This window comes from Dicentrarchus labrax, unplaced genomic scaffold (genome assembly GCF_905237075.1).
Source record: "Dicentrarchus labrax unplaced genomic scaffold, dlabrax2021, whole genome shotgun sequence".
In the NCBI taxonomy this organism is placed as follows: domain Eukaryota; kingdom Metazoa; phylum Chordata; class Actinopteri; family Moronidae; genus Dicentrarchus; species Dicentrarchus labrax.
Window position 1 is genome coordinate 18,186,770 of NW_026136714.1, and position 20,015 is coordinate 18,206,784.

Genomic DNA, 20,015 nt, shown 5'->3' on the forward strand with positions numbered 1-20,015 from the left:
TCCACTGTTGATGAACATGTGTGGCCAGCTCAGATAGCTGGATTTCATGTTGTTTTATAGTCTTGTCAAGATCTGTATTTAAAATCCAAAACATACTTTATATATTTATCACAATGCTATTAGTTCAACTTATATCTTTCAGATATATACAAAAAAAAAAAAGATTCACGTCCAAATAGCCTTTCCAGCAGGTTATATTACTGTTATGGTCTTTTCTCTGGACTTAAAATGGATCTTAAGCCCTTGTTATGTTACACCTTGCTCTCACATCTTGTATTTATTTGTCATGTCATTTTTATTTCTTTTTATAATTATTATTATTTAAGTCGCATTTTAACAGCCTTGTATTTTGATGTACATTGTTTATGTTTTTAAGTGTCTTTCAATGAAAAGTGGTGTAAAAATATGAACTGTTTATTTGATAATTATCATTATTATTAGTATTAAAACGTAGATTATTTCCATTTGATGTAATGGCGCAGTCATAAAACTGGCATACTGGTTTTGAATATTTTACTTAATAAAGAATGATTTACTTTGAGTGTTGTCACCCATTTAAAACATTTTAAGGCTTCAGCTGTTTTGCCTTCAAACAGTCCAAAACCCAAAGATATTCAGTTTACTATCACATAAGACAAAGAAAAGCAGCACAGCCCAACATTGGAGAAGGTGGAATGAGGGCATGTTTGGTATTTCAGCATAAAAAAAACACTTAAATTATGGATAAATTATCATAGTAGATCAAGAGAGGGATTGTCAAATAATTTCAGCTCTATTTAATTAAAAAACTAATGGTTTTAGGGGGTGCTGCAGCCTCTTGAGCACCCATACTTCCAGCTCCAATGACAGTGAGTCAAAAATATAGTAATATTTCACTCTCACAGTCACCCAGGTCTCATGAAAACTTGAATGGATTTTAGTAATTTCAGGAAGACGAGAAAGTTTTGGTTGTTTTTAACCTCCACTACATTCCACACAACATACCGTAAGATGAAGGACTCCACCACATTTTTAAAAGATGACTGACTCCACCACATTTTTAAAATGGCTCCAGTCTAGAGCTGCATTCTAGCCTGGCATAGTCACAATCTGTAAATACTATGTGTACTTTTACTGGGTGGAAACACATACTTAATCAGTGAATAGGGAATAAAGTACAGATGACTGCACCCATTGTTTCACCACCAAAAAGATGCCAACAATCACATTTTTACAGCTTCATTTACTGCATGAATCTCAAAATCAGAGCAACATATTCAAAATTCTGTACAAACAAATCAATCATAGAAATAAACTTACAAAACCCTGTTTAAAAAAACAAATTAAAAGAGATCATTTTTTTACATTCGAGTCTGCCACCAATTCTGTTCACATTCTCATTGGGATTAAATGGTATTTACTTAAAATAAAACACTTCTCTAAAAGCACCCAATACCTAAAATGTTACAAGATCTACTGGCTCTTCTGTCTGTACAGTTTCTTCCTGTTGCTGTGGGCTTGAGTCAGCTGTTTCTGCATCCTCATGATCACCTAAAACAAAAGTAGAGAGACATTTTCATATCACCAAACATTTTTACACTTCATTAACGAGCCATGAAATCAATGCCACGTTGAGGTCATACTCGATGGGATTCGATGTATCTGGACAAGCGTTGTTTGGCGTCCGTTGGTTAACGGAGGAAGCCGGGGAACGGCATCTTGAAAGATTTGCTCGTCATCTGACTCCACCAGACTCAGCACGTCTCCTCTGTCCTCTATTTGCCTGGAGAGCAGAGATATTATGACATCAGAGTGCACCTGCAGATCAGGAACCAGACTATATGATAATGAATACCAGACGGCCGCACATTATCAGATCTTTGTTGGTAAATGAATTTCAGGTATTATTTTGTGATGTGTTCAAAATTAGATTTAGAGAATGAAGCACATTCATACTGGAAAAGTGACCAAATTAAAAAGGTACCCTCTGGAGTTTTTGACCACTAGTAGCACTTTGGAGCAATGTTTTTAGAGTGGGTCCCTGTTTTGTTAGCAGCTCGTCCACAAGGATGGCCTTGCACGTGATATACAGTTGAACTATTCAACTGACTGATAGTTGTCAGCAGTAACAACAACAACGTGCACCAATTGGCCAACAAAAGTAGTGAAGAAGGACAGTGCTAGCTAGCAAACATAGATGCCTCAAGGATACACACAATGTGTTGAGGTGAGAGACACTGAATGTAAAACACATAATGTTGAAAGAAAAGAAAACTCCACAGGGTACCTTTAAGTTTATTCAAAGATGTCAACATGCAACATAAGTGCTTGATGTTGACACACTTGTCCCAAAATGCAACACGCAAAGGAAATTTAGGAGCTGTTCACAGCTGAAAAAAAGTAAAATAAAATTATGATAGCACTCTCATCTCTGTATGGTTTTGTAAGGATGAAATAAATGAGATATAACATGCTTATTAGTGAGATTTAGAAGTGCTGGTTGGTGCATTTTGTTACCTTTGGACAGAGCCAGGCTAGCTGTTGCCCCCTGTTTCCAGTCTTTATGCTAAGCTAAGCTAACGTCTGCTGGCTGTAGCTTCATATTTACCGTGCAGACATGAGAGTGGTATCAATCTTCTCATCTAATGCAAAAAAAAGCAAATAAGCATGTTCCCCAAAATGTTGAACTAATCCTTTAAAACAACATGCCTTTCAGCTGCATTGCATTCTGGTCTATTAAGGCCACAATAAGCGCAGAGGTTTGTAAAGTGGTGTCTCTGCTTCTTTTCTGGGGGATTTATAGCTGTAGGATAATTGAACACTGGTCCCAAATAGTGAAACAAGAGAGTAGCTCAGGTAACTTGATGTCTGATGTTTACTGTCGCATCAATATGAATTCATTTTTTCTATTTCAGCTTCAGTGGCCGTATTGCAATGTAACATAAGAACATCTACGGTACATTTGGCTGGGTGTTTACAGGAATAAGAAATCAAATATATGCAGTATATAATAGCTCTTTATTTGCTTAACTTGAATAGATTTGTTCACTAAAATAAGCATGCAGTATTAAGATACATTAATGTGAGATACTCACCCAAAGCCACCTCCTGAATAAGAAAAAAATGAACATAAATTGTGAAATTAGTATTTAGTGGGTTTTTATGATTTGTATGAAACTATATGAAATGTTTATGTTTATGCATTGTTCCATGTGTTCTGTGCTTATGGTGCAAAGATGAACAAAAGTTACCCAGGCAAATTTGGTGTCGGCTGGAATAAAGAGTTTTAGCTATGACTGCGGCCGATCCCACAATCAGCGCAGCTATAAAGATCCCAATGATCGCTCCTGTGTAAGCAGAGGAGGCTGTGGAGACAAAACAAGACAACAGGAGAGGATTATGAAGCAGAAAGCGGGAGGAGCAGCAGGTTTATCAGCATTCCAGAGGTGGAGTCAACACCTGCAGTGACAGGCTCATTGTTCAGGTCTCTGGTTCATTAGTATGTAGGACGACCTCGCTTATAGTTTCCCCTGACGTTAAAGTTTTCATTTGTTAACATTTTTTTAAATCTCTCTCTCTCTCTCTCTCTCTCTCTCTCTCTCTCTCTCGCTTTTCCCTTCCTCTCATCCAAAACTCACCCCTCACAGTGAGGTAGACTTCCAGCTCACGGACGGCGAGGGGGTTCTCGCTGCGGCAGAAGTAGTAGCCTTCGTCGTCCTTGCTGATGTTGAGTATGGTCAGCTTTAAGACGGGGCCTTCCTCATGCAGGACGTACTTTGATCCGGGTACAATTTCCTCCTGCTGGAGCCCTTTTCTCCAGGTGGTGTTTGCCGGGGGGGTGGACATGGCCTCAGTGCAGGTTAGCGTTATACTGGTCCCCTCCTGAACCGTGGCCAGTGGCTCTCCTTCGGGGTACGGAGGCTCTGGGAGAGAGAGATAAACATTAAATCATTTGTAGACTCGTCTTTTTTAAACAGGATTTGTCCAAACAGTCTCTCAGTACTAGAGGTTTACCTTTCTGTACTTTTGACAGTGGCAATGTAAATGTTGATAGTACACAGAGGGATGAAATTATTTGATTTGATTGATAGAAAAAATTATAATTATGATAATTGATTAATTGTTTGAAGGAATAGTTCAACATTTTGGGAATATATTTACTTTCTTGGCAAGAGTTAGATGAGATAATCGAAGCCACTCTCATGTCTGTACGGTTAGTATGAAGCTACAGCCAGGAACTGACTCTGGAGGAGCCTGATTCTGCCCAAAGGTAGCCTAATAAAATCTGCCAACCAGCTACTCTAAACGTCACTAATTAACTAGTTTGTGTAATCCAAACTAGTGTGAAAATAATTCATGGTTTTACAGGGTTAGAAGTTAATGCTAAGCTATCTGTCTCCTGGTTGTAGCCTTATATTCACAGTACAGACATGAGTGCTGTATTCCTCAAAATATAAAACTATTGCTTTAAAATGAAGAAAAAATTATTATTTTACCTGTTTGATATCAAAGAAAATACAGTATATATTTGAGGTTTTTGGTCTTTTAGTCAGATAAAACAATCAATTGAAGATGTCATCTTCATCGTCAAGATGTAAAACTGTGAAAAGCAGTAAATCCTCACATTTGAGAAAATTAAACTAGTCAATGTTTGGAATTTTTGCTTAAGAAATTAAACAATTAATCGGTTATCAATATATTAGCTTGACTATTTGATCAATTGAATTATGATTTCAGCTCCAAAACTTTCATGTGTCAGAAGACCTACGATCTACCCAGAATCTACTCTAGAGCACAGACAATGTTAAAACTTGTGTGTGTTGAATCATTACTGCATTTCTTCAATAAATAAGAAGTATATTTTGTATATAATTACATGGGAATATTTCAGAATTTTACTTTAAGGGAGTGTTGTGCTAGACAGATATTGGATCAAAGACACACCTTGTGTTTAAAGATTTATAATCTTTAAAGAGGGCTGATAAGCTAATACATACATATAAACTATCACACTTTTGCGTCATCTCATAGATTGCACATTTATGTCCTGCGACGATTACCTTTACACTACTGAGTGACTCACGTGTCCTGCATGCAACACCGTGTCCTCATGAGCATGCTACCAACTGTGTCTCTCTGGCTGCGTTTGCCTTCGCTGCAGTACTTAAAATCTAAGGTAAACTAATTATGAGAATATTAATTATGAGAATTAAACAAGGAGCTACAGTAATAAACACCTTAACATTAATGATGTCACAGTGAAGTTTATACAGTAAGCAGAGCACTGTGTTAAAGACATGGAGAGTCTGGAGGCAGACGGATATCTGAAAGGCTCGGCAGAATAAACCTCTCTTAACCCCAATTTATGAACTATCTGCATGACTAGGCGCCATCCTAAGGTGCTGCCAAATCTTTTAAATACTCATTTTTAAATAATGTGAGGACCAAAAACCCTTAAACTACTGGTTTGGAGGCAGACATCTCAACACCTGAACAAATAAAACCGAAACTGGAATTTGGTTGAACTGACCCTTTAAATTTAAGTAATAGTGAGAATACTGAGTGCAAGAAAAACCCTGTTCCCAATGGCTGCTCACTGAAGAGTCTCAGTGGCCTCTAAAGTGGAAAGCCCATAAAAGATTCAGCAGTTGCACATCTCAGGATTGTTAAGAGGCTCATTTCACCACAACATGCTTACTGAGGGTAAACGAACATGACTTCTCCCTTTCTGGAGCGAGCGCCAGGTGCCCCGCCATGCACCTCAGTGTCTGCCCGTCGAACAGCATGGAGCGGTTCAGCCTCAATGACAGGCTGTCCGTCACCTCAGACACATTGACGCGTCCTTTCCAGTGAGCTCCTTGTTCGCCCTGGTCTTCCCCCCAGTGCAGCGTCGGGGTGGGATACGCTCCAAGCCAGGTGCAGATGAACTGGAAGTGGGAGGGGTCCTGTGCTGGTACCCACGAACATTCAGGGTGTCTGTCTGGGACATCTATTCAGGACAAAGACATCAGTAAAGAAGCAAAACTACAGCAAGCAACAGAGGACTACAACCGCCATCATTTAAACATGCAGTGGATTTAGGACCTCTGTATCTCAGATCAGCAATTTTTTTTATTTATTTATTTTAAATAATATATTATACAAACAATTATTTAATATTTGTCGCTTAGGCCTCTTCTGTCTGTTTTTAAACCGGTCTTACCCATCCTCGGCCTTCCTGTGTGCTTTTATTGTTTTTTTTGTATTTGTTTTTTTTTTGATTGTTGTTTTGTGGTTTTTTTTTATTTTGTTTTTTTTTGTTGTTTTATGTTTTTGGTTTTGTTTTTTTATGATGTCTTATTTATTCTCCTTTAAAGCACTTTGGTCAACTTTGGTTGTTTTTAAGGGCTTTAAAAAAAAAATTGATTTGGTTTGATAATTAATTTCACTGGAAATTAGATGCAGCCAATCACCCTTTAGTACTGATATAGAAAGGATATTTCTGAAAGTTAAATCCCATTTCATGCAGTATTTCTGTTTAATATAATAATTATATACACATATATAATAATTGCCTAATAGTATCTAAAGGTATTATCTATCCCATGGAGCATGGGTGCAGTAGTTAACAGTGTTTAATAAAAGATACATACTTATAACATCCTAACATTTATTCTACTTCCCCCTTTTTAGAATCAGGTCGATAAGGTTTAAAATGTTCATATTTATTTAGGGTTATGGTTATGTTTGACTATATGCATACTGCAAAATGTTGCTTTGTTTGCTTTATAGTTAATTATTTATTATACTGCTGTATATTATTTCTTCATGGCATAATAAAATCACTTCCATCTCTTTCCAGCTCCCCCTCTGAAGTGCAGACAAACAAATTTAAATAACCATAAAAATAATACTTTTCCGCATCAGTTGTAGCAGGGTATTCTGGGTATTCTGCTTGTGGTACTTACAGTATACTAGCAGCTGTGTGCTCTTATTGACTGCCTGGTGAGAGAAGGTGTTGTGGGCCCTGCAGCTGTAAACTCCCTGAGCACTGGGCTGAATGTCCTCTATCCTGAAGTCCAGCCAGGATCCAGAGGTTGAAACCAGAGACTCGTTGCTGGACGAGGCTCCTCTGAAGGCCCAGGTGAGCTGCTGTGACGGGTAAGAGACACCGGAGCAGTTGAAGGAGACAGTCGAACCCCGATAGGCGATGAGCGTCCCGTTGGACAGGGCAGTGGCTGGACCGATTGATGTAGATACATTTTCTGGACCACCTGAAAGCAATACAAGCTGTGCCTTACAATAAAGAACATTGTAAACATTACTTAATATGATTTAATCAACTTTCTTATTACTTAAAAAAACATATTATTGCATTACAAGTAAATCATGCAAGCAACTTATTATGTTTGCAAGAGAAAATGTAAATTGATACTGATGAGCGATATTTAGGAAGGAGTCACATTAATAGACATTTAATAGGACGTACAGTGATGAGAACTCCACAGTGTATCTGTAATTAATTTTTATTATTAAACAATATTTTTTAACTACAATTAATGGACCATTTTCACTGCAGGAGCTTAACATAATTTGTAACACCACTGGCACAAAAATCTGCTTTATAGCTGAAATGATTAGCTAACTAATTGCTTAGTTAATCATCACAATGATTTTATAAACTTTTCAAGCAAATATATCTGTTTATTTTCCTTGTCTTGATGTAATGTTGACATGAATTAATGACAGTTTTGCTTAAAACATAATGCTGCCCTGGAGTGGGATGGCAATTATTTTAAATTCTTTTCTTTTTTTTTCATTTTTTAATAATCATTAAGGGTAGAGCTAAAACAATTAGTAGTCATCAAGTAGTCATTCATGCAAACATCTTACTTAGTAAAGTAAGTATGTTGTTGGATTAATGCAGTGAAGTAAAAACAATGAATGGTTCCAGCTTCACAAATATGAAGATTTGATGCTTTTTTAAATACTATAACTTATTTTTTAATAGTAATAATAATAAAAATAAGTTTGTGGTTTGTACTATTGGTTAGACAGTCCATCAATTAGTGGAGAAAATATAACTTTTACAGCCTACTAACATACTTTTACTTCAGTAACCTGGACAATGCAATAGGACTTTCACTTGTGGCAGTGCGGTGTGGTAGTAGCACTTTTACTGAAGTAAACGATGTGAATATCCCTCCGCCTGTAAGGAATGTCTTTTATGCTGAAGAACCAGTTTGTGTTCCAGACACTGGACTCACAACCGGACACGTTCACGTTCACGTACTAGTTACTCGCAGCAGGACACGTGCCCGAAAGGTGTTGTTGCCTGGCAGCGAGGTGTTGCACAGGTAGCTGCCCTCATCTCCAGGTATCACCCCCGTGATCTCCAGACTCCCATCATGCAGCACTGCAAGGCGCTGCCCGTCGGGAGAAGGGCTAGGTGAAGAACCGCCACCTCGAATGACTTCTCGTCCATTTTTCATCCACGCCGTTAAAGTCGGTGTTGCGTTACCGTCGGTATAACACGGCAGTAGAGCCACGTCTCCCGGTGCGGCTGTCAGCGCCGTTTCGGTAGAGCCATTCCCCGAAACTGCCGCTGTGGCAGGAGGAGGAGGAGGAGGAGGAGGAGGAGGGAACAAGAAAACAACGTAAGGAGGGTTTTTCAGACTCACCTGTGTTACCTGGCTGTGTAATGTGGATAAAAACTCACCTGTCGCACAGAAACACAGTTGTAGAAGCGCTGCGGCTGCGACTATCTTCATTATAACTTTACAATCTCATCGCCCTCCGAAAAAAGTGAACAAAAGCTTTCCAGACCCAGACCTGTCTGACTAGTCCACCTGTGTGAGCCTGCCTGTAACACACAGCGACACAGTGGACACCAGTCCGCCCATTACAAACCAGACTGACTACCGTGTAGGTCACCAGTCTGACATGACTTCTGTCTCTCTCGTGCTTTGTTTACTTGCGCATGCTGATCCGGAAACCTTGGCACGCATAAACCACACCCTGACCTCACCTTGTTAAAGGCACAGTAACACACCTTTTAACATAAGGTGGTACATTATTATTATTATTATTATTAATATTGATATTATTATTATTGTTATTATTATAAAGTAATGTTATTATTGTTGTTATTGGTGGTAGAAGAAATATTAAGATCCTTTCCCTAATTAAAATAACTAACTGAGTAAAAGTTCTGCATTCAAGTGTGGAAGTATTATCAGCTAAATTTACTCATTTCAAAAGTAAAAGTACTCATTCTGCAGAGTTTTTATTATGGTGTTTTTTGGATTAATATTACTACTGCGGTATGTTGTATTTTACTGCTGATGTTTAAGGTTGAGCTCATTATACTTCATATACTGTATTGGTAGTTTAATCTACAGCAATGCACCATATTCTATAAGATCATCATATGTTTGTTGTGTCGCTTTCATGTGAGAACTATGTGTCTTTAAAAAGTCAACTTTTCATGAACTCAGAGAAACAGCCCTGTTTTTGAATCTTTATTTAGCTGATGGAGGAGGAGGATTTCCATAAAGAGCTAAAGGAATATTTAAGCCTCCACTTTATCATAAACCAGAGATATAATGGAATGGAGGCATAAAGTTGCATGAAATGGAAAAACTCAAGCAAACTACAGGTACTTTAAATTTGTACTTAAGTGCACTGCTTACATGTATTTGTCACATTGGTATTCATATGTAGGCAAGTGATGCAACAAACTTCTCAAATCTGTGTTTCCTGTGTGTGTTTTGAGGTCTGACATGCAAATTTGAACTGACTGCGATACAGGAGTTAACAACCATCATTCATCTACTGCAACTAGCTGTTGTAAACTACTGATTACCATAGTCCTACCCCATAGAGGAATAATGTTCATAATAAGAACATTAAAAATGTTCCTCTGTTTTGATGTGTAAAATATGCCCCAATTTACTAAATCAATTAAACCATTCTGTTATAGTCAGACCCCGGTTTCTAAAAAAAGGGATGCTGGAAACAGAAAGTGTGTTAATGGAGCATGTGAGCTGGAGGAGGGACGAGCTCAGGACGTATGATGTGATTGATTAGAAATTTCAGCAAACCACAATTCAATCCACAAGGCAGTGGTGCAACAGCGCCCCCTGGCGGACACCCGCAGCTGGTGCTGTTTGTGCCGTTCACGTGTAGTCAAAATACTGGGAAAAATAATTTTCACCACAAAGTACCAAACACAAGAAGCATTAATAAGTTAATGTGCTTTCCATTTGACGTTGCGTTACAATGAAGAAGGCATAAACAGACATTACTACTAAAATGTAGACACTAGCACTATGGCCACAACGGGCAATTCATTTAGCAATAATCTACCGATGGGAATTTACATCAAGACTATCACTACGCTACAGCAGAGAATAACTTACACAACACGAGTAACAAATACTAAAGCTCGTTTAAGGCTGATTTTAAATTCACACATATGAATTCATATATTGATTCGTATGATTTAACTGTTGAATCTGCGCGTTTGCCTAACAAGTTAAATTTTAACTTGTTAGGCAAACGCGCATGTGTTGACCCGTTTCTATATCTTCTGGTGGTACGTGAACGCAGCACTTTAGGCAGTTTCTGTGTGCCAGCAGCGGTTCAGTCAGCAGCGTCTGCAATCCGACTATAAATCAAAATGCCCGTAGATCTGAGCCAGTGGAGCGGCTCTCTCGCCCTGCCGGAGGTCGATGAAAAGCCTGCACAGCCTCTGACTATTAAATACGGCTCTGTGGAAATCGACGAGCTCGGGAAAGTGCTCACCCCAACACAGGTTAGTCGGCTAACTAATGTTTGCTAGCCAAGCTAACAACTCAGCTAACTTAGCCCCGATAGCTTAAAAGCTATATTGCGAGCAGCATGCTAACGCGCATTTCTTTCAACAAACAAGCTTTGCGAGTGATTAATTCGTCTCAGCCTGTTTGCAAATGTTTGACAGCAATAAATTATGTTACGTAATGATTCCAACGTGGTCTGCGGTTGTAAATAAAGATGGTGAACAGCGCCCCCGGTTGGGCGGCAGGGGTCGGGCATACAGCCATTCACCAGCTGCCACCGTGTTTACCCGCAGGTGCAGAGTCGACCCACCTGCATCGAGTGGGAAGGATGTGATTCCAGTAAGATGTACACTTTGGCCCTGACCGACCCAGACGCTCCCAGCAGGAAAGACCCCAAATTCAGGTGGGAGGCGGCATTGAAGGGGAGTTGCACATTTCTTTTTCTACAGAAATGTCATGTTGGGAAACGGAGGGTGGGTCCAGTCTTGTGGTCAAATGGGGATAGTGGCCCCTGGTGGAGCCATGATTCAATTGTCAATTGGCCCTGGGGCAAAAACATGAGATGTGTGCCCCTCTATACCCCCCATCCCACCCACCTTCAGTGCATTGTGTGTATATATTACACTGGTGCCTTCAAGTACACCTCAAGCCCAACATTGACTATACATAACAGATTAGTCATATTTTGTTTGAAGCTCCAAATCAAAGTGCTTAACTACAACTTGGCGTCTGGTGTGCTTTGTGTCAATATGTTCTCTTTAATGAATAATCGTAATGTAAGCACAGAATTCACTAGTCTTAGATTCTGACTCAGGACTCCTTTTACAATAAAGCCTCAAGATAGGGCTGCACAATTATGTCACCATTATTTTGATTCCATTCATTGGACCTCAAGATAATGCAAGTATTAATGTATATACAGAAGTTTTGGGTAGGAACTGATTACATTTAATCAGGATTACATAATCAGATCACAAGATCTAAGTAACTATAATCAGCCCAGATTACATTTGAAAAAAATTGTAATTAGATTATAGGATTGTTTTTGATTACGTCTTCAAAACTTAGTCTCTACTCTATTAACCCTGTGCGGTCTGTAGACTTCAATAGGAGAATGGGGTGCATCATGTTATTCCTCTGAGCAGTGCATTGCAGCTCAGAGCTGCCACACACACATGCCCACACAGCTCATGACTGGTCAACAGACTTAACTGAAAGCATCATGGGATTGCCAGTGGACACAAAGAAACAATGGTTTTCAACATGGAAGACTGATAATGTGTTTGACCAACTGTAAATGCTGAAATGTTTTGAGAGTTTTTAAAGAGAATTTGTGTATATTGTTTGATTTGATTTTGAGGGTTAGGGTTAATGAATCACATTACTAATTAGAATACCTGACATGTAATTTATATTTAGTAACTGACTGCATTTCAATGTAATCTGACCCAACACTGCATATACATATTCATAACTGTAAGGGTTGTCGCAGTGAATCTACAAACATTGACCCACTGTGAGTCTGCAGCTTTTAGGCCCCCTGAAGGCCTGGCAGTCGTCCACATTCAGTCTCTCTCCTGCTCATGATCAGTTCATTGCACTTTGCAACAGTTCTTGTACAGAAAAGGGGGTTTAGGAGCGTAATTGTTAGTGAAAGCACACAGTGTGAATGGAAGCTTAAAATGTTTGTGCATCAAAACAGAGAAAGCATCTCTCTTGTACTTATTTTCGTCATAAAAATATTGTTTTTGCCTTTTCTAAAGAGAGTGGCACCACTTTCTGGTGGTCAACATGAAAGGGAATGATGTGTCCACTGGCTGCGTCATGTCGGACTACGTGGGCTCTGGTCCTCCCAAGGGCACAGGTAAGAGAGTTCAGTTATTCACAGGACTGTTTAATTGATAGATATGCAACTACCTGTTTGGAGTTTTGTATGTCTGCTGCCTTTGCCATTGTTATTCTTAAGCAGTATCTGTAGCCTAGCAACACTGTAATGCAACATTTAAAAACCTCTGTCTTTGTCCCCCTCAGGTCTCCACAGGTACGTGTGGCTGGTGTACGAGCAGCCAGGCAGCCTGTCTTGCTCCGAGCCGGTCCTCACTAACTGCTGTGGAGATGGCCGTGGCAAGTTTAAGATTCAGAGCTGGAGGCAGAAATACAACCTCGGAGCCCCGGTGGCGGGGACCTGCTACCAGGCCGAGTGGGACGACTACGTCCCAAAACTGTACGAGCAGCTGGCCGGCAAATAAATAAAAAGACTCGACTCAGAGTGTTCAGCACTAGGAATTCCCACGGAGGCTGCCTGGTCTGTAGGAAATTCCCATTCTTGCAAGAAGCAAAAAAATCCCAACAGTAATAAAGCATTTTTCTTTTGCGAGTGTGCCACTGAATAGAATTTTTTTTCCCTCACTGTTGCCTAACCATGCAGTGTCACCTGCACTATTCTATTCTGCAATAAATCTGTTAAACACTGAAATGGTTGTGTTGTTTGTAGAAAATTCTCCATAACATTGTATAATTAAACATATAAAGTATTCTGATGCTAATTCATCATAAATGTGAGGAAAAACTAGAGAAGTTTTTTCCATTGAGATGCAAATAATTAAAAGCAATCACATTTGGAACCTCAGTTGCAGAGTCAGAAAATACATTGTCAGCAGATACAGTACACCCACATTGTGTTCCTGTGTGAGAGGTCCTGGCCCCCATAATGTCCCTATTCCAGGGATACATGACTTTAAATTGCCAGAAAACCAACAAAAGCCTTCTGCTGAGACACAAAAGTTAGCTTTATCTGCAATCATTTTACTATATGTTGTTTTTTTATTAAAACAATTCCACCAAATAGTGCCAGGAACAGTTTGGGTTAATATGAGTACTGCATTTGATCCAACATGCCTTTAGTAATCTTTGCTTTTGTTAACAAGTGGGTCTTTACTTTGTGTAGTGTAACCTCAGCTCACTTTCTCCAGCACTGCAATGTGAGATGAGAAATTGTCGCCTCATAATCAGACTTAACTGACTTTTCCTTTTCACTTATTTTTACTGTAGAGTACTACTATTACTATTACTACTATTACTGTACAGTTCACTGACAAAACAAGCCTACAATACAGTAGTTCCAGCTGGATTTCATGCTCCTTCTGGGATAAAGTAATTTCTATTCTATTTGAGGTAGAAATATTTAACGCCAGTTGGCTACATCTGCACAATAAAAGTGATGAAGACATGTTTTCAGCTCAAAGGTCAGAGAGTGGAACCCTCCAGCAGCTGTGTGTGCTGTCAAAATGCTGCAAATGTACCGCTTTTTGAGGTCGTACATGGTGAATATAATGATATGAGTATTTTATGTTGGACATATATAACAGCAAAGCCTTAGTTTGTGTGATGAGCACTTTATTTACAAATATAATTAAAAGCTCTGACAGATTCATGCTTTCTTTTAACCTGGAAAAAAAATTAAAGTGCATGCAATAATAAAGCATCATACTGGTCTGGTTTTATAAGAAAATACACAGCTCGGGAGTTGTGTAAAGCAAAGAAAAAAAAAAGAGAAAATCCCATTGATAGATGACTCAAATACTATTTGAGGAGGGGGGAGAAAAAAAGCGCCTTTAAAAATTATTTTCTGATTTGAGTGACAGTTAAAATACAATACGAAAATAAGTAAAAGCTCTCCATAAATCCTTCTATACACAAATTACAAGGTTCCCCCCCCCCCCCCCCCCAACATGAAGCCCTTTGTGCTAGCTGGGAGTTGGAGTTCACGTGTCACATGTATTATTATTCACATTGGCTGCCAGTGCAGAGAAATCAGTACGATACACATATTGAGTACCATCATTCACCCTCCCCTCAGTAATCAAATTCACCCCTGAAGGAGTCACATTTATCAGAAGTGTACCTGTATGTACATCGTGATATTTGTCTCTCAAAGTATCAAATTTGTCATAAATTGTCCTGATGAATAAATACCAGAAAGTGTTTAAAGAAGCGGCGCAGACCAACGGCTGCGGAAGGATCAGCTGTTTGATTTATCGCTTCAACACATTTTTTTTTGCTTGAAACCGAAAAAACTAACCCCAAAAAAAATCAATCACCTCTAAAAAAAAATGCATGGTTGTGGAGCGATTTTCGCTCATCGATCCCCGCCTCATTTTTCTCTCCCTCCTTCTCTCGTCGCCCACTTTTAGTCACACCAAAAGTGTCATCATTGCACAAAAAACAATAAACACTGTGACTATGTTATCATTATTGTTACAAAAACATGACAACTACAGGACGTTATCCAGCATTTTTTTTTGTCATCTTGTGACACCATGAGAGGCAAGGAGGGGGAGGAAGTTAAGGTGGTTTTGGGGGCACTAAAACCTGCCATTGACTCTGTCTGACCGGCCCAGGAAACAGCTGATTCTGGAGCTGTTTTGTTTTTTATTTTTTTTGTGTCTGTGTGTGTGTTTGAGTGAGGGCGTCAGCAGCAGTGAACACCTGCACTGTCAGGTCAGGTCAGGTAAAAGGAGAGGAGGGGTGTACTGAGCCCGGGGACTACCAGAGACGGCGGCGGCGACGACAGCCCCTCATCTGTAGTCGTCCTTGGGGAGGTCCAGGGTGCCCAGGTTGCCAAATCCCAGTCGCATGCTCTCCATGTCGAAGCTGTCGATCTCCCGCTCTTGGCGCTCCAGCAGGTGTTTGATCCGGTCGGTTCGCTCCTTCTGAAGGGAAACCAGCTCCTCTTCAATCTGCAGGGAACACAGAGGGACGAGGGGTATTCATGGTTAATAAACTGTAGACATTTTTGTAATAAATACTACAGTATATGGCTTTTTAAAGGTTACAATATTTGTTTCAACAAAAACTGACAGTAGCTGTGCTATATTCTTGCTTACATATTGTAACCTTCCTCAAAGTAACAATTTGATTTGTTACAGCACTGGTGGAACGAACAGCACTAATGCTGTAATTTAAGTGTTCCAGTAAGACATGTCAGTGAGCCAGCATGCACAAAAACAATGGCATTAATTGCACCTGTGTTTGACTAGTTCAATTACAAACGTCCCCAACTTACTGTATCAGTATTGGTATTTCAATTACAGTATGTTATGCCTAGCAGTATCAACTGTTATTAAACAATATGTGTGAAAATCATTTAAAAATAGTAGAATAATAAATTACACAGGTCTGCTTAAGTGTGTTATTCTTGTGAAAAATCTTTTTTGGAGAGCAGTTTTTGGATAGAACCTAGTTTTTAGGTCCAATATTTCATTTCTGTTGTGTGGTAGACACAAATAAGAGAAGAATCCTTTCAGTATATTGCCCTTCAATACACCACAGTGAAAACTGCAGCTTCAAAATGTACAAAAGAGTTGAACCAACACTTCAGACACAGTCACAGGGTTACCTTTACAAATCCTGTTTTTGTTGCAGGGCAATTGTGTTTGTTTTCATTACACTGCAGAGTTGTTCATGATCTTTGTGTCCACCCCCCGTAGCTATTTTAGATCCTTACTTAATGAACCTTACTAAATAACCTTATATCCTTACTGATTAAAAGACGTGGCACACTATTAAAGTATATCATTCGATGCAGACTTTACCGTGCATTGTTTCATATTGCGAAGGTAAGTGTGTTAAGTTGTATTAATGAGGTTCGGCCGTGGCAGGAGTTTTGTCTGCTGGATCACCCACATTAACTCGGCACACACATCCACAGGTGCAGACAAAGCACTGCATGGCGCAATACGGCAATCTGGCCAACTACTGAGCATGCACAGAAAACTCCAGACTTTGACCATGAACCGAACCGGAGGACAATAGTGCTTCCAAAACCATGACATCATTCCAGTCTGAGAGTGCAGACTCGAATGCAGCCAGAAGATGGCGACAGACCACCACAGCGCACTCACACAACACTGGACCCAGCAGAACTGGATCAGGGCAGCATTTCAAATGTCTCTTCCTTTGTTGTCGGAGTGCTGTCTACTAGACTGTAGCGATGACGTCGGTCACTTTGGAAGGAGGCGTACTCGGCCGTTCTAATCTTATCACATGTCATTGGTATACATGGCAGATTGCCTGAATAGTCACATAAAATATGTGTTTCCACCACGAGTGTCATGCAACCAGGGACACAGTTTGATAAAACTATAAAAATGATGGCAGTATGAAAGCCTGGTTACAGCGTGCAACACACCTACAACTACTTCCTAATTGATAATTGTTAAATAAAAAGTAATGCTTACATGGGTATGATTTTAGCAAATCTAAGGGGGCCCGTGCATTAGCAGTTAACACTGAACACATACAGCAACCTAATAAGAACAAGCTATAATAATAAGCTAAACTGTGTTGCCTTATTATAAATAAGACAAAAAATGTCGTAGTAAGAGAACAATACTGTCGTGTAGAGATTTCACCACCATCATGAGTGTGTGGGAGAGAAATAGTTGTCTGCTCCCTGCAGGAAGGCATGCCACTGTCATCACCACCTGTGGTGAGGGAAATCTGTGTGTGTGTGTCTATGTGAACTCATGTGTCAATGTGTCTGTCTGGGTCGCCTTTCATGCCCGCACTGCCCGCTGAGGGGGATGCAAATGTGTATCCAGACCTGTTTCACTTCAGCATCAAGGTGTGCTCAAAAACCAGCGCTGGACTGTCAGTATTTCAACGTACTGCCACCCGTTTGTGTTTGTCTGCACACTTGCACATTTAGGATCTTTAAAAGGTTTCTTTACAGTCATACTGATGCACATTACTATGCACTGGTTATATTGTTCTGGAAGTAGGCACCTAAGAATTTCTGTGTGTGATTGTGTATGTGACCATACACTTTTTTTAAATTATGTTTTAGTTTTTTTTTTTCCAAAAGTTAAAAAAGTTAGCTAACTATTTAAATATGCATCTTAAAACACACTGTTACCTGTACCTAATCTAACTTTGTCTATTTCTTTTCTTTTGAAGCCTTCCTGTCGTGTAAATTCTTATTTGTAATCTTCATTTTTATGTTTTTTGTTTGTCATCTCTTTTGTTAATTTTTTCCTTTGTGTTAAGAAGCACTTTGAATAAACAGTGTTGTTTTAAAGTTAAAAGTTAATTAGGTGGGTGGAAGAATTGTATCTGTCTTAAGTTTTTTTTAAGTAAAACAACAGGTTTATGCCAGAAGGTAAATTGTTTTTATACAATAAAATTCTCTCTGATTTGCTTCTTTTTAAGTATGTATCCATGGTAATAATAATAATTTTTTAGTGTGCCTTAATTAATTCTGTCTTTTGTGAACAGTGAGAGACAGTTCCTTCATTGTATTTTCAGTCTGTATTCATCAACAACTGCAGAAAAACTCAAGTCTGTACTACAGAGCTGTAACACAAATCTAGTGTATGACCCACTAAAATAAGAGCCAGACAAAAAAAGAGAGTGTTTCCCTTCACCGCTACCTTTTGTTCCAGGTGAGCCCGGCGCAGTGACACCTTCTGCTCTAGCTTCTGCAGCTCGCGCTCGTGCTGCGCCTCGGTCTGCATCTTGATCTTGCTCTGGTAGGCATTGAGCAGCTCCATCTCCTGCTGCAGCTGCTGCCTCAGGGCCTGGCACTCGGCTTCCTGGGCCTCGTCCAGACGCAGCTGACACAGCCGACCATGGACCGCAACAGGGGAGAGGAAGGTACAAAGGGACAGAGGGAGAGATGGGTAGATCGAGGGAGGGTGGGGGTATATTGATAAGACACATGAGGAGAGAGCGAGAGAGAGAGAGAGAGAGAGAGAGAGAGAGAGAGAGAGAGGAGAAAGAGGGAATAGAGACAGAACAGAAAGGACGAGAGGGGAGGTAGCGATGAAAGTAAAAGGGCAACAGGGGCAGACAGAAGAGAGGTAGGGGAGGAGGGTATGGGATTTATTGAAGACATAAAGAGAGATTGTAAAGGAGGGTGAGACAGAAAGGGGAAGGAAGAAGAGAAAGACATACGACAAAGATGAGGACAAACAAGGGGGAGAAAAATGTAAACGCATAAGCAACAGGTGTAGAGAAAGGCCTCATCTTTCAAAGGCCTACATTTCTTATCTGGAAATATGCTCTCTGGCATTTATGAGTATTGTTCCGAAAGAAATGCATCACGTTAACGTCTCTCCACTCACCGCCTGCGAGGCCATCATCTCGTTGATGCTCTGCTCATATTGCTCAGCCAGGATGGCCAGCTTGCGTGTCTGCTCATCCTTCAGGGCCTTGAGCACCGTCTTGTGCTCAGCCTTGGGCGTCACTTCCATCTGGTGGTGGCGCAGGGCCTTGTACTGCTTGGTCTGCACCTTACACGTGTCCTGGAACTGCTTCTTGATCTGCAGCTCCAAAGCCTGGTGGAGGGGACGGACGTAGACAGTTTCATTGGAAGCCTTAAGAAATCTGCTGCTTAAGGTTAAAGGTTTAAAATAGCCTGGGGCAAAAATCAGAGTTCTAGTCTTTGTTATCCTCAAAAGCAAATCAAACTAAAATGACATTCAGAGATGACACATTTTGTGTGTTCTTTCACCATTTTTCCAAATTAATTTATTACATCCATCTTGCATCACTGTTTTATCACAATCTTCCTAAAACCTAAAAAATGTTGCTCATGGCTTGCGCCATCTTAGAGGTGGAGCCACTTCATCTTTTCAAATGAATCTGGAAACAGCCCTACATTACAAGCACCTGTGTTCTCATGACAATAACCACCACATCTAGAAAATCCTGGTTACAAACTCACTTTGAGGTTTTTGGGCTGCTGCCGGAGCTCCAGCACATGCTTGCGGTGGAGTTCACGCTCGCGCCGGTTGTTGTACTCTATCTGGTTCTCCAGCTCTGTCTGGTGCTGTAGGCGAATCAGGTCCATCCGCAGCTTCTGCAGAGTCTTCAGCTGCCTGTGCTCCAGTTCCTGCATGGACTCGTCATGGCGGATCAGCATGGCGTGCTCCATCTCTTTTTGGGTCTTCTTCTTGTTCAGTTCCTGGGAGGAAATACGGCAGAAGAGGGAGAAAAGAAGAGGAAGGAAGCATAGATGACTTGCAGTAGCCTGGTGCATTGTTTGTTCAGCTTGCTTTCAATGTGACATTTTCATATGTGGAAATCAAATCTTCTCCTTGTTTTTTTCAGGCTTAGAACATTATCAACAGCTGAAAAGTCAATAAACATTAGCCATTTAATCTTTCCCATTCATTTTTTCATTCATCACTTCCCTTTTCTATGAATCAAAACATTAAAACTATCATCTAAAACGTG

At 40.0% G+C, this 20,015-nt stretch overlaps 3 protein-coding genes across 6 annotated transcripts in view; 1 reads left to right on the plus strand and 2 right to left on the minus strand.

Moving 5' to 3' along the window:
* Positions 1 to 1,202: 1,202 nt before the first annotated feature.
* vsig10 (V-set and immunoglobulin domain containing 10) lies at positions 1,203 to 8,974 on the minus strand. The gene is made up of 9 exons (XM_051423894.1): positions 8,678 to 8,974; positions 8,252 to 8,563; positions 6,927 to 7,232; positions 5,678 to 5,968; positions 3,618 to 3,902; positions 3,231 to 3,344; positions 3,075 to 3,087; positions 1,623 to 1,762; positions 1,203 to 1,530 (listed from the first exon to the last, which is right to left on the minus strand). The coding sequence occupies exons 1-9, from the start codon at positions 8,727 to 8,729 to the stop codon at positions 1,436 to 1,438; spliced, it is 1,608 nt and encodes a 535-aa protein (XP_051279854.1). The 5' UTR covers positions 8,730 to 8,974; the 3' UTR covers positions 1,203 to 1,435.
* Positions 8,975 to 10,560: 1,586 nt separating this feature from the next.
* Positions 10,561 to 13,254, plus strand: pebp1 (phosphatidylethanolamine binding protein 1). Its single transcript, XM_051423911.1, has 4 exons — positions 10,561 to 10,774; positions 11,072 to 11,181; positions 12,542 to 12,642; positions 12,810 to 13,254. The coding sequence occupies exons 1-4, from the start codon at positions 10,640 to 10,642 to the stop codon at positions 13,025 to 13,027; spliced, it is 564 nt and encodes a 187-aa protein (XP_051279871.1). The 5' UTR covers positions 10,561 to 10,639; the 3' UTR covers positions 13,028 to 13,254.
* A 903-nt stretch (positions 13,255 to 14,157) lies between these two features.
* taok3a (TAO kinase 3a) overlaps positions 14,158 to 20,015 on the minus strand; it is a 67,227-nt gene continuing 61,369 nt past the window's right edge. For all 4 annotated transcript variants that reach the window (XM_051423820.1, XM_051423821.1, XM_051423822.1 and 1 more), the window contains 4 exons: positions 19,504 to 19,743; positions 18,902 to 19,114; positions 18,209 to 18,391; positions 14,158 to 15,517 (listed from right to left, as the gene is read on the minus strand). In XM_051423820.1, coding sequence (XP_051279780.1) covers positions 15,356 to 15,517; positions 18,209 to 18,391; positions 18,902 to 19,114; positions 19,504 to 19,743 — 798 coding nt within the window. In that variant the 3' untranslated portion in view covers positions 14,158 to 15,355. The remainder of the gene's footprint in view (positions 15,518 to 18,208; positions 18,392 to 18,901; positions 19,115 to 19,503; positions 19,744 to 20,015) is intronic.

Excerpts from the sequence above, each read along its gene's own strand:
- vsig10 (XM_051423894.1), bottom strand. The coding sequence starts at position 8,729 with ATGAAGATAGTCGCAGCCGCAGCGCTTCTACAACTGTGTTTCTGTGCG. Across the intron at positions 8,564-8,677 it reads ACTGTGTTTCTGTGCGACAG|CGGCAGTTTCGGGGAATGGC; the intron begins GTGAGTTTTTAT and ends CTCCTGCCACAG. Across the intron at positions 7,233-8,251 it reads TGTCCTGCTGCGAGTAACTA|GTGGTCCAGAAAATGTATCT; the intron begins GTACGTGAACGT and ends TATTGCTTTCAG.
- pebp1 (XM_051423911.1), top strand. The coding sequence starts at position 10,640 with ATGCCCGTAGATCTGAGCCAGTGGAGCGGCTCTCTCGCCCTGCCGGAG. Across the intron at positions 11,182-12,541 it reads AGGAAAGACCCCAAATTCAG|AGAGTGGCACCACTTTCTGG; the intron begins GTGGGAGGCGGC and ends CCTTTTCTAAAG. Across the intron at positions 12,643-12,809 it reads TGGTCCTCCCAAGGGCACAG|GTCTCCACAGGTACGTGTGG; the intron begins GTAAGAGAGTTC and ends TGTCCCCCTCAG.